Source organism: Schistocerca gregaria, chromosome X, assembly GCF_023897955.1.
Source record: "Schistocerca gregaria isolate iqSchGreg1 chromosome X, iqSchGreg1.2, whole genome shotgun sequence".
Classification (NCBI taxonomy): domain Eukaryota; kingdom Metazoa; phylum Arthropoda; class Insecta; order Orthoptera; family Acrididae; genus Schistocerca; species Schistocerca gregaria.
The window spans coordinates 484,632,197-484,646,257 of record NC_064931.1 but is presented as its reverse complement, the minus strand read 5'-3'; the positions used below and the strand labels follow the sequence as shown (position 1 = coordinate 484,646,257).

At 38.1% G+C, this 14,061-nt stretch overlaps 1 protein-coding gene across 1 annotated transcript in view; it reads left to right on the top strand.

The window, feature by feature from the left end:
- LOC126297560 (ribitol-5-phosphate xylosyltransferase 1-like) overlaps positions 1–10,717 on the top strand; it is a 46,870-nt gene extending 36,153 nt beyond the window's left edge. Inside the window, exons 3-4 of the mRNA XM_049988492.1 lie at positions 3,308–3,478; positions 9,899–10,717. Of these exons, the coding sequence (XP_049844449.1) occupies positions 3,308–3,478; positions 9,899–10,292 (565 nt within the window). The 3' untranslated portion in view covers positions 10,293–10,717. The remainder of the gene's footprint in view (positions 1–3,307; positions 3,479–9,898) is intronic.
- Positions 10,718–14,061: the final 3,344 nt, after the last annotated feature.

The following is a 14,061-nucleotide window of genomic DNA, read 5'->3' as shown; positions in this document are numbered from 1 at the left end:
TTCCGCTCCCGGGATTGGCATGACTCCTTACCCTCTCCCTTAAAACCCACATCCTTGCATCTTTCCTTTTCCTTCCCTCTTTCCTGACGAAGCAGCCGCCGGTTGCGAAAGCTCGAAATTCTGTGTGTGTGTTTTGTGTTTTATTCATTGTGCCTATCTACCGGCTCTTTCCCGCTTGGTAAGTTTTGGAATCTTTGTATTTAATCATATGGACAGTTTCTTTTTAATTTCTTTAAAGTGACACAGGAAATTTCTCTTAGTGTATATGCATAAAATAATTAATTTTAACTTGAGTGTCAAACATTACTTTTCAAACATGACTTATTAGCTTATGAATTAGCTCACATTTTCATCTGTAACTCTGTTAAATTATATATTTATTCTTTCATTTTCAGAAAAACACACTACATCCATTTGGCATCATTTGATGCTAATGAAATGTAGATGCCAATGAAATATAAATATTTCAATTTTTGATAACTGCACATAGTAGATTAGTAGTAGTCACAAAATAGTGATGTGAGCATCCTTTGAACTGCAGCGAAGAACTGTTGTTGGATTAGTCATTACCTGCATGGCTGATTATTGAGAAATTTTATGAGGAAAAGGAACACATTATCTTTATTATCATTGATTGAAAGACTAGTGATTATGGTGGTGATAAAAAAAACTCAGAGACTTAGTAATGTGTGGAACATAGATGTACACCACACATATTTATTAAGTCAAAATGATGAATGAAAAATTTCAAAGTTATGTTCAGTGGTAATCAGTGTTCCAATTGCTTCAGCCAAAAACAAGACAACATACAATACAAGCTTTTATTCATTAATGTAGTAGTTAAAATAAAGAAGAGAATTAAATTCTGACAAATGCAAATAAAGAAGAGAATTAAGTCCTGAAAACTATCTGAATTTAAATATGCTTGCCATGATTAATGATGTTGAATGAGGCAGAAGTGAAATTTAAGTAAAAAGGAACTGCATTCTAGTGTCAATACAGGTCACAAAAAACTTTGGTGTCACTGCTCATTGCCTAACGATAAGTACTAATGCTACATTATACAGAAAAGAAGTTATGATAAGTGCACATTTCAAGAAATTGTAATAGTAAAAGATGGAAAACAGCATGAGTTTACTATTTCAGAATAAAATAAGTTTTTTTTTCTTTCAGAAAAGCATTCTACAAGAGCTCCTTTCTAACAGTTACCACATACATTCTAAATACACTACTGGCTATTAAAATTGCTACACCGTCAGGAAGAACATGCTGTGATGTGCAAATGACTAGCTTTTCAGAGCATTCACACAAGGTTGGCGCCGGTGGCGACACCTCCAATGTGCTGACATGAGGAAAGTTTCCAATCAATTTCTCATACACAGACATCAGTTGACTGGCGTTGCCTGGTGAATCGTTGTTGTGATGCCTCGTGTAAGGAGGAGAAATGCGTACCATCACATTTCCGACTTTGATAAAGGTCGGATTGTAGCTTATCGTGATTGAGATTTATCGTATCACAACATTGCTGCTCGCGTTGGTCAAGATCCAATGACTGTTAGCAGAATATGGAATTGATGGGTTCGGGAGGGTAATACGGAACACTGTGCTGGATCCCAACGGCCTCGTATCACTAGCAGTCGAGATGACAGGCATCTTATCTGCATGGCTGTAACGGATCGTGCAGCCATGTCTCGATCCCTGAGTCAACAGATTGGGGCGTTTGCAAGACAACAACCATCTGCACGAACAGTTCGATGACATTTGCAGCAGCATGGACTATCAGCTCGGAGACAATGGCTGCGGTTACCCTTGATGCTGCATCACAGACAGGAGCGCCTGCAATGGTGTACTCAACGACGAACCTGGGTGGACGAATGCCAAAACGTCATTTTTTTGGATGAATCCAGGTTCTGTTTACAGTATCATGATGGTCGCATCCGTGTTTGGCGACATTGCGGTGAACACACATTGGAAGCGTGTATTCGTCATCGCCATACTGGCGTATCACCCGGTGTGATGGTATGGGGTGCCATTGGTTACAAGTCTCGGTCACCTCTCGTTCACATTGACGGCACTTTGAACAGTGGACGTTACATTTCAGATGTGTTAAGACCTGTGGCTCTAACCTTCATTCGATCCCTGCGAAACCCTACATTTCAGCAGGATAATGGACGACCGCATGTTGCAGCTCCTGTACGGGCCTTTCTGGATACAGAAAATGTTCGACTGTTGCCCTGGCCAGCACATTCTCCAGATCTCTCACCAACTGAAAATGTCTGGTCAATGGTGGCCGAGCAACTGGATTGTCACAATACACCAGTCACTACTATTGATGAACTGTGTATCATGTTGAAGCTGCATGGGCAGCTGTACATGTACACGCCATCCAAGCTCTGTTTGACTCAATGCCCAGGCATATCAAGGCCATTATTATGGCCAGAGGTGGTTGTTCTGGGTACTGATTTCTCAGGATCTATGCACCCAAATTGCGTGAAACTGTAATCACATGTCAGTTCTAGTATAATATATTTGTCCAGTGAATACCCGTTTATCATCTGCATTTTTTCTTGGTGTAGCAATTTTAATGGCCAGTAGTGTAGTACCAGATTGGAAACAGAATTTTCAAGAAAACAATGGGCAAGATAAAGAACAATAGTATATGTCACCAAATCTATATAATAGAGCCACTCAAGGTGCTCTGTGCTATATCAAATTAAAAAAGTTTGCTTGTGTTAGAACAGCCAGAATATGGTTTGTAACAGAAGTGAAAGGTATGATGTCAGGGTGCTGCTTGAAAGGAAGATGAGTGGTACCAGATAACCGAAGACCTTAAAAGGCAGTAGACTAAAATGGCAGCAGCATATGAGTGAAACTGCTTTTCTAACTAGGCCAACTGCAGACCACTCACTCAATGGAACCACACGACTGTTTCCTGGATTGATAAACGAAATTTTCACCTATTAAAGACACCTGGCCCTTTGTGTATCAGATGTAGGAGTGTTAAATTCAGCAGTATTCAGCTTTTTTATTTTATTTTATTTTTGTTTGAGGAGGTATGGCTTCATGCAGTGGTGCTCGTAGTTACCAAACCTGTAAGATGTTGCTGTGATAAACCATAAAGCCTAACATAGCTAGGAGCACAATGTTCAAATATGCCTTGTGAGAGTGAGCAGTGCCTTTGGCAGTTCTCACGTGTGTGCTCATAATTTTCAGTGAGCAGTTGATGATTTATTTCCATTGCACATTTTAAATGGTATGTTTTATTTTTGCACCAGTCTCTCTCTATTCTTTTTTTTTTTCTTTCCAGTTACCGTGGCTTCCCGGATGTGAAACCTAAAGATTTGGATCTCAAGTCATCTCGATCCCTCACCTGTAACTTTTTGGGAACAATATACGAGAACTCATCACGCCAGTTACTATCGGATGTAATAAAAAAGTCTGGTTTGCAGGATAGTTGTTACATAAAAGGCCGTAAGAAGTTAGTATTTTTCTTTGTTATCTGTACCATCTTTAATCTCTAATGACTGCGATATACCTTTTTTGAACAACATGTTTTCTGTTGTGTTAGATTTTAGATTGAATTCCTTCTTCGCTGTAGCTGATTTTCTTACACAGACCTATAAATATTCTGCATTGTTCTAGGTCTATATATAAATGACAGTAGGCAGTGAATGTTGGCTGTCAATATATCATGCTGTGAAGCAACCTTTGCCTGTTGTCATGGTGCATGTGAACATTTACATCATGTGCAAATATGCTTAAATTGTTTACAGGCTTCTATCTGAAATTATTTCAAGTTCAGTATATTGAAGATTTTAGTTCTATTCCTTTTTACTTCAGTTGTGTGTATATGCTGCATGAAGCAAGATACATCAAAGTGTCTTGAGAAACACAAAACAAATTCTCCATAAGCAAACCTAATTATACAAAGGGGGAAATAAATATTGCTATCAGTTTTCTAACAGATGATGTTTTTAATGGTGAAATCAGCAGTAGCTTAATTTTTTTAACGGGAATTTCTAGTTTTTTATTGGAGTGTTAAATCCCATGAGAAAAAATTACAGTCCTCCTAACTAACTAAATAGCTGGATCAGTGAGTTGGAAAAGATGTCATGTGCCAGAAAGTAAATTTTTCAGGAGGGACAAAAAACTGATTTACTACGCAGTGGGATTAAGCATGGTGTCATGAATTTGCTACATAGCAGTTGGCCCCAATGTGGAACAATATACATCATTACAATATACTTTAGCCATTGACTGCGGTTCATAATAGAATTTGAATGTACTGGAGAACATCCCTTTTCAAACCTGGCAATGTTGATGAGGCAACTAGCAGTATGTTTCCAGTTGAAGGATTGTGCTATGCAAATTTATATTTTTTGTAGTCATTATAGCAATAAAAATGTGTGTTATGAGCACACAGGTTTATTCATAGTGTACTCAAAATACAACTACAAGCAAAATACAGCAAAAATCTGGCAGATGCTGTTATAAAATGGTTTCTGTTCATCTGCTATGTATTATAGAATAATCTTCACCTCGTTTAGTTTCTTCTTTTTTATTGGAACATATCCCCTATAATCTTGTTTATACATACATGGCTCCTTCTTTAACTCAATACCCTTCTAAGAAGAACTTCCATTGATTTGACCTTGTTGTACCAAACAAAGCGTACAGATGTAATGTTAAAAGTTGTTTTCTATTTCTGTCTATTGTCCTACACAAGGAAAATCTACTTTATGCTGCAGTAAGAGATACATCTATCAGGCTCACTTTAGTTTGGCAGTGTCGTTCATCTAGTTTCACAGATAGGGATGCCTAGTACAAACATTATTTGTGGTGGATCTGAAAGAAACATATACATGGCTCTTAACATCTGTAATAAATAACCTTGTGCTTTATTAATTATGTTGTTGATGTGTTTATTGTCAAAGAAAGTGGGTGCTAACTAGAAACATGAAACAGTGAATTACTTTTACTCAAAAAAAATTTCTGTGATAGCAGTTGTTTCTTCTACCTCACATTGTGTAATTACTTGCATGATACAAATGTACACAAAAAACTGTTGGAAGCATTGGAGAAATTTCTGGGTGTTTCTCAAACTGGTATTATGAAAATACTTAAGCCATGTAAATTTCACAATTTTCGTGTTTTGATGCTTCAGTAGCATCATGAAAATGGTTTTCATAATCGTATTTTGAGAATGGGGACATGAAAAAAATGGAAAGACAAATAACATAATGTGAAGGGCAATCAAACAATTTAAAATCAAAGATGATAAAATTATCTATGTTAAACTGAGTGAAAGTCCAAATCCACAATTTTTATTTATTTGTTTGTTTATTTATTTATTTTCCCCCCTGCATGATGACTGGTTTCGTACCTTGGAGGTATATCTGCAGATCATATAAAACCAATACTTCTAGCACCATGACTTCCAAGGTGCAAGTGCACATAAGAACCTGTCACTCCGCAGTAAAACCATAGATGAACCGGCAGATGGTCATCCGATACAAACCATGTATCTGATATGAACCCTTTCCGTACTCCCCACTTGTCTCTCCCTGTGTGTGTGTGTAAAAGAATTACTTTGGAAGCTAGCAAATTTACTTTATATTTTTGTGTGTGCCTTTCAGCGACTCAACACTTCTACTTTACAAACCATGTATCTGATATGAACCCTTTCCGTACTCCCCACTTGTCTCTCCCTGTGTGTGTGTGTGTGTGTGTGTGTGTGTGTGTGTGTAAAAGAATTACTTTGGAAGCTAGCAAATTTACTTTATATTTTTGTGTGTGCCTTTCAGCGACTCAACACTTCCACTTTTCGGTGCATGGCTTCCTTTAAACCTAAAGAATTTACATTCTACTGGAACTTTCCTACAAAATTACTTCCATTTCTGTTGAATGTTTGCAATCCAGTGTGACATACTGTGTCAAATCAGTGTAAACTTTCTTGAGTCAGTCATGTACCTGAGAATATACTCCTTTAAATAATATCTTGGTTATTAGTAAATGATATGGCACAGTTTCTGCATGTGAGAGGTGTGACACTGACCATAGTAAAGAATTGCTAGACAACTTATGTAGGAAGATTTACATTTTCTATGTAGATGCATTTTACACATTACCCTCTGATGAAGATATCAACTAGGACAAGATGGCAGAGAGCTTCTAATCTTCAGGCAGAACTGGGTGGGATATGCAAAACTAGTCCAATTGTTGCTGGGGGGGGGGGGGGGGGATGCAGCATACTGTGACCAATAACAACACTGTCCTGACACTCAGTAAAATGCGTACGTGAAGTGACAGTCATATACCTGTATACTACTCGGCTCTCCTTTGTTTATACTTCAGACTTTGCTCTTAATTTCTCAACCGGGCTTGTGACTACTTGTCTTCTATTTTGGGTACAATTTGGTTCTTGATTCACTTTGTAAGCATTTCACCAGCAACTACACCCTTCTCTGCATTGTTTTTTTTTTTTTTTTCTGTAGTTCCACTGCTTCAAACCAGGCTTGTGCACCTCTGCTGCTATTTCAGAACTTATGAATATATTAAGTGTGGTCCATTGATCGTGACTGGGCCAAATATCTCACAAAATAAACGTCAAACGAAAAAACTACAAAGAACAAAACTTGTCTAGTTTGAAGGGGGAAACCAGATGGCGCTATGGTTGGCCCGCTAGAAGGCGCTGCCTTCAAACGGATATCAACTGCTTTTTTTTTTTTTTTTAAATAGGAACTCCCATTTTTTATTACATATTCCTTGTAGTACATAAAGAAATATGAATTTTTAGTTGCAGCACTTTTTTCGCTTTGTGATAGATGGCGCTGTAATAGTCACAAAACATATGGCTCAAAATTTTAGATGAACAGTTGATAACAGATAGGTTTTTTAAATTAAAGTACAGAAAGTAGGTACGTTTGAACATTTTATTTTGGTTGTTTCAGTGTGATACATGTACCTTTGCGAACTTATCATTTCTGAGAACGCATGTTGTTACAGCGTGATTACCTGTAAATACCACATTAATTAAACAAATACTCAAAATGATGTCCGTCCACCTCAATGCATTTGGCAATACGTGTAATAACATTCCTCTCAACAGCGAGTAGTTCACCTTCCGTAATGTTCGCACATGCATTGAAAATGCGCTGACGCATGTTGTCAGGAGTTGTTGGTGGATCATAATAGCAAATATCCTTTAACTTTCCCACAGAAAGAAATCGGGTACATCAGATCCGGTGAATGTGCGGGCCATGGTATGTTGCTTTGATGACCAATCCACCTGTCATGAAATATGCTATTCAATACCACTTCTCCCGCACCCAGGCTATGTGCTGGACATCCATCATGTTGGAAGTACATGGCCATTCTGTCATGCAGTGAAACATCTTGTAGTAACGTCGGTAGAACATTACGTAGGAAATCAGCATACATTGCACCATTTAGATTGCCATCGATAAAATGGGGGTCAATTATCCTTCCTCCCATAATGCCGCACCATACATTAACCTGCCAAGGTTGCTGATGTTCCACTTGTCGCAGCCATCATGGATTTTCCGTTGCTCAATAGTGCATATAATGCTGGGTCACGTTACCGCTGTTGGTGAATGACGCTTCGTCGCTAGATAGAGCACGTGCAAAAAAATCTGTCATCCTCCTGTAATTTCTCTTGTGCCCAATGGCAGAACTGTAAACGACATTCAAAGTTGTTGCCACGCAATTCCTGGTGCATAGAAATATGGTACGGGTGCAAACAATGTTGATGTAGCATTCTCAACACCGACATCTTTGAGATTTAAGATTCTCGCGCAATTTGTCTGCTAGTGATGTGCAGATTAGCTGCAACAGCAGCTTAAACACCTAATTGGGCATCATCATTTTTTGCAGGTCGTGGTTGATGTTTCAAATGTGACTGAACACTTCCTGTTTCCTTAAATAACACAACTATCCAGCGAATGGTCCAGACACTTGGATGATGTCATCCAGGATACCGAGCAGCATACATAGCACACACCTGTTGGGCATTTTGATCACAATAGCCATACATCGACATGATATCGACCTTTTCCGCAATTGATAATTGGTCCATTTTAACATGGGTAATGTATCACGAAGCAAATACTGTCAGCACTGGCGGAATGTTATGTGATACCACTTACTTATATGTTTGTGACTATTACAGCGCCATCTGTCACAAAGCGAAAAAAGTGGTCCAACTAAAACATTCATATTTCTTTACGTACTACACGAATATGTAATAAAATATGGGGGTACTTATTTCTCTAAAAAAAATGCAGTTGATATCTGTTTGACCTATGGCAGTGCCATCTAGTGGGCCAACCATAGTGGCATCTGGTTTCCCCCTTCAAGCTGGACGAGTTTCATTCTTTGTAGTTTTTTTGTTTGACGCTTATTTTGTGAGATATTTGGCCCGGTCGCTGTCAATGGACCACCCTGCATAGCTTCACTGCCATCATAGTGCTCTGAACCATTTACTACAGAGTACAAAAGAAAACCCAGTATTTCAGAGATGGGGGCTACATATATTGCTTTTGTGGGAACATTACCTCATGCAATGAAAGGTTTCAAATGTTGTAAGTGAGGGAATTTTTTGGCACTGTGTAAGGGGGACAAATGACATGTACACATGATAATCAAGGGGAAAACTTCTGAGGTGGAGGGGCAGGGAGAGGTCAAAATCTGCGTTTAGGTAGATTACAACAAAAATACTTTAAGTGTTGATTTGTCTGAATAGCGCTTGATGTATGGAGTGTTTGAGCATTGTATAGTGAATGGGTAGAAAATGTGGCTTTCCATATACATATGATGGTGTTGGTAAAGTCCCACATTCTTTCAGAATAGTGTCAGATAAATATTTAACACTGTGTATGTTTATTACACAATGATATGGAGACCTGGAAACAGTGCCCAACTCATTTAGACACTCTAAATAATTAACAAACAGTTAAAAAAAAGTAGGGTACGAACTAAGCTGAAAATACTGTGTAGTGTGTTCCTAGAGGGGCAAGAGACTAAGCAGAATTGTGTGCTACAGAAGTGCTAGCTACCAGTGCAGAGTATGTAAGGTAGTACTTTGTGAGTTACATTTATTCAAAATTATCATATGGAACAAAAAATTACACTATAAGAGCTTCCCAAAGAACATTCCTTACATGTTATGTGCTGTGTTGTTTGTTGTAAAATAATTGTTTATGAGCTCTCCAGCACATTTATTTTTTTCAGAACCGTTATCCTTCTAATGGGGTAGTGGTCTTGTTTCTGGCACATGGATTAGTGAGTGGGACGGGGTCTGTCAGATTGGAGGCAATCACTGATAAAAATGTGGAAAGTGAGCAGAAGCCCCAGAGCAAGAGAGAATGAAATGATAAACCTAAAAATAAGCATTATTAATATGTGAGAAGTTGGGGACTGAGGTACATGTGGCAAAATGATTAAGTGTGAACTTTTATTATGGGTAGGTAAAGAAAGAAAGATGGTTACGGTTTTCTAGTATAACGAGGTACATTAGAAAAGGCAGGTGGCAAGCCAAGACTGCTGAACATTGAGACAGTAGGGTTACAGATCCATAGGATCTTCAGGAGGTATAATTCCTATCTGCAAAACTTAGAAAAGGTGATTATCAACAGGATCCAGATAACATGGCTGATCAAACAGCCATTGGAAGTTCACTGCATTGTGCTGAGCAGATTGCTCTAAAATTTGGTTCCTGATTCTGTTTTTTTGTCAAAATGTGGCCATGACCATTTGTGTATGTGGCTAGTCGATCGCATCCACAATGAAAGGTGTCCAGTGAACACAGCCGCATAGTATGCATGCTTTAGATTCTCTTTGTAAAATCTTTTCATTCGTTCTTCTGATATTTCTGTATCAGGTGGCAGCCAAATGAAACTCCGGAAACGCTCAAGATATATATGTCAGCTCTTCTTAAATCAGACTTAACACTTAGTCCAGTGGGGAAAAATACTGAGTGTTACCGTATTTATGAAGCAATGTCATTAGGAAGTGTCCCAGTTGTAGAAGATGTTGTTACTCCAGGAAACTGTGATACGTCTGCAGACTCTCCACTAAGGTTATTGAAGCAGTATGGGGCCCCTATCATTTATGTTAAAAGCTGGCACCAGCTTCATATTGTGCTTCACCAGGAATCACAGTTGACTGTTGAAGAAAAAGCTGCAAGGAGGATACAAGTCACTGAATGGTACAAAAATTTCAAGACACATATGAGTGCCTCATTTGTTCAAGTAATTGAAAAGAAATTTTTATAAAAAAATGTACTTTTCATTTTGTATACTACAAGTTACAGTTTCTATATTCTATTGTTCAGTATTAGCAGATAATTTTTGTGGAACTAATATTTCTGGTATATGATATTTAAATAGAGTTAAGAACCTTATATGATCTGCTGTTGTCATTGTGACAGAAAACCAGAACAAATTTATTACTGTATAAGAAAAAAACTGTTTGAGCTTTTTGCTCTTGAAATACAAAGTATGTGTTTGCTAAAATTTATTGTTTAAAGTAACAAATGTACATACATTTTATCTAATGTGCCAAATAGGAAAAAAGATAGTGTGCCACACTTTGTTTTGTGTATCTTCAGTATGTTATAAACTTCTTGACTTGGTATTTTTTGTATGTTGATGTAGTTGATTTAATAACTCCAATAAAATTTATCGTGAGTGGAACCCAACTTTCACATGTTGTGAAACTGATCACATGAAGTCAGTGATCATGCACTTAATATTAAGCTAGTTTTTATAGCTATGAAAATAGAAAACTCTGGGTGGAAGGGAAGAGTAAAGATAACAACTCATCCTACAGTTGAGGTGTTGAGCAGACAGTAGGAACATAAACAACAAACAACATTGGGAACATTAATAAGCTTTCAGTGCCTTCCTGCAGAGCTAAGTAAAACAGAAATCAAACACACACACACACACACACACACACACACACACACACACACACACACACATGAGGTGTGTGTGTTGAGACGAGTAGTGGTGAGGAGAAAAGCGGAGAGGTGAGAAGGGTAGCTGATGGCTGGAAGAAAGAATCAGAGATTAGCATCTTAAAAGGTATAGCTAGAAAGACAAAGAACATGCAGAATATTCTGTACAAGTCACATTATTTTTGATGCCATTTATTATAGACAAATAATGTCTGAAGTAAGCCATTTATGGTTTGAAATTGAGAGCAACTTCCTTAAATCATGAGTGCACCCTTCATCAGGCACCATCAATTATTTTTAAGTTACTATTAAAGTTGGAGACAAAAACACTAACTACCACAATAAAATAACAAAATTTTTTGTAGCCCATAGGATAAGACTAATTAAGACATTTACTTTTGCAGTTATATGAAAAACATGTCAGAGGCTGAGATGTAATGTTATGTGCAATGTTCACATGCCTATCCACTCCTGAAAATTTCTATGCAGTAAATACTACAAAGCATTGTTTTTATTCAGAATAGATTTATAGATTCAACTTCATCTGCAACACTGGAGTGCAATATTTGGTTACCTATGGAAAATGGATTTTGAGCCACTTCTCATTTTGCACTGGATGCTCAAGAAGTCGGAAACTATTAACACCTTTGTGACATGTGGGTGATAATTCTGTATCTAACATCTTTAACTTTTGTAGCCCTGTCTTTGTCAGCTGCTTGGTAATGTTATGGTATATTGATAATTTTTACTTTGGAACTGTCTAACTACAACTGAATGAAAAACAATTTTCATGCCATACACATTTTGCCTTTATTTTCTGCAAGGCATTTTCAGTGGCCAGGAATATTTTTACTATTTAGTTTATCTCTTGGGGCAATGTATCTCTATCCAACCACCAGAATTGTTTATAACCTGTAGATAAATCGCCCCAAAATGTAAACTGAATAGTAAAAATATGTACATATTTCAGGCTATTGAAGATGCCATGTAGAGGAAAAAGGCAAAATATGTACGGCATGAAAATTATTTCATTCAGTTGTAGTTAGAACGTCCAGAAGTAAAAATTATCAATGTACTGTATTTCTGTATCTCTTTATGGATCTCCTAATACTGAAATGGTTAAAACCAAAACAGTTCATTGTGTGATAATTAAGATTTTCTAGTTATTTCTATACATCGTATCTCACACAGATAAAAACAGTTTGTTGCATCATATGCATCGAAGCATGTGGTCCTCAGAAAATGCTAATCTTTTATATTGAGTGTTAAACATGTTTCAAGTTAAGAAAATACATTAAAAATTGTATTCCAACTTATATTTGGAAATTTAAACCCTTTGTTAATCCATTCAGACATTTAAATGATTTTATTCAGTTAGTTATGGAAATCTTACAGTTTTCACAAGATTTCGTTTCCAGTATTCAGTACATCTTTTTGTGCCAGCGCTATGCTGTGCAGTTTAATTTTGTGTGTACTGTATGATTACTTAGGTATCACATGTGGTAGGTACTTTGATTGATAGTGGTCATGTTGCCACTAATTTTCAGCAGAGTGCATACTTCACCTGTGGAAATGTTTCACCTTTTAGAAATGTATTCCTGCATCTGAAATAGGAGTAAATATAGTGACCTTAATCACATCACATCACATTTTACATGTAGAGATGCTAAAATCCCGTCCCTACCTCCTCACCTCCCCCCCCCCCCCCCCCCGCCCCCCACACACACAAAACCACAACCCCACCACTTACTTCATACCATTGTTACTTTGATTCCCCATTCTCTTTTATTGGAGAAAGGTGGTGACATAAGCTGTTAAATCTAAGATGGCAATGGAAAGTACTATGTGGAATGTGAGTTGTAGAAAAAGGTAGAATAGATGCGCAGTCCTTCCTTGCCTGTTGTAAGAGGCGACTAATAGGATTCTTTTTGTTTGGGCATGTTTTTACCTTGGTATTTTGACTATACTTTGGACTTCCTAAGGTTTTTAATTTTTAACGCTTCCCCCCCCCCCCCCTCCCCCTCACCTTTTTTGGATTTTTAAATTCTGGTCCCCATTTTGGGTTTGACCTCCACTTTCCAAATTTTACAGAAGTGCGAACCACTTGGGGAAGGACACCTTACTTTCATGGATTAAATCTCCACTATGCGTTGTTATCTTTTGCACCTACCATTCAAGAGGATCTGCCTCTGCACCTGAAATCTGGCACAGTAGCCAGTCCATTATAGTGTGGTTGTCATGTACCCTCTCGGAATTAGCCCCTGACAATGTAGGCATCGCACTGCTGATGCCTGATACCTCCTCGTGTCAGCTAAGGAGTAGGTACCTATCAACTTTGGGGTACTGGGACTTCAGGCAATGGCTGCTGAGCCAGGTGGCCTTTGCCTTGGCAGGATAGTGCCCATAAGGAGAGCCTGTGATCAGAGTGAGTGGCATTGGGGTGGATGGTCTGCAATGAAATTGATCAAACTTGATGGCGGCTGTGTCAACACAGCTGTCTCAACAGTCGGAAATAGTGATTTTAACACAGAGGTTTACAATCTTACGGCATTTCCATTTTTGACCGTGCCTCAAGATGAGAGCCAGATAAAGAAAAATGGAAGTGGACAGTTTGCTGAGTTCTTGGTTTGTTTCTAAACTGACGGTGGACCGTTTGCTGCAACAAAGCCACTGTTTTTTGTTGAAAATATTGAGGATTGATTTGGGGAGGTTTCAGAAATAAAAAGTATGAGAGATGCATCTTTGCTGATCAAAACATTGTACGCCAACTGATCACATGCGCCTCAGGCATATGTAAAGATAGGAGATATACTAGGCACCATTTCGCCTCATAACAAGCTCAACAGAATCAAGGTGTTATCCTCCATCTGGACCTAACGCTACAAACTGATGAAGAGCTGCGTACTAACCTGACACGGTGTGGAGTCCATTTTATTCACCACATCCAGAAGGCACCCAAAGATAATAGAGTGGGCAATGGAGCTTTTATCCTGGCCTTCAGTGGCAACATTTTACCCAAGAAGGTTAAGGTCATGGTTTATACTTGTGATGTCAGGGCTTATCTTCCTCCTCCGATGAGATGT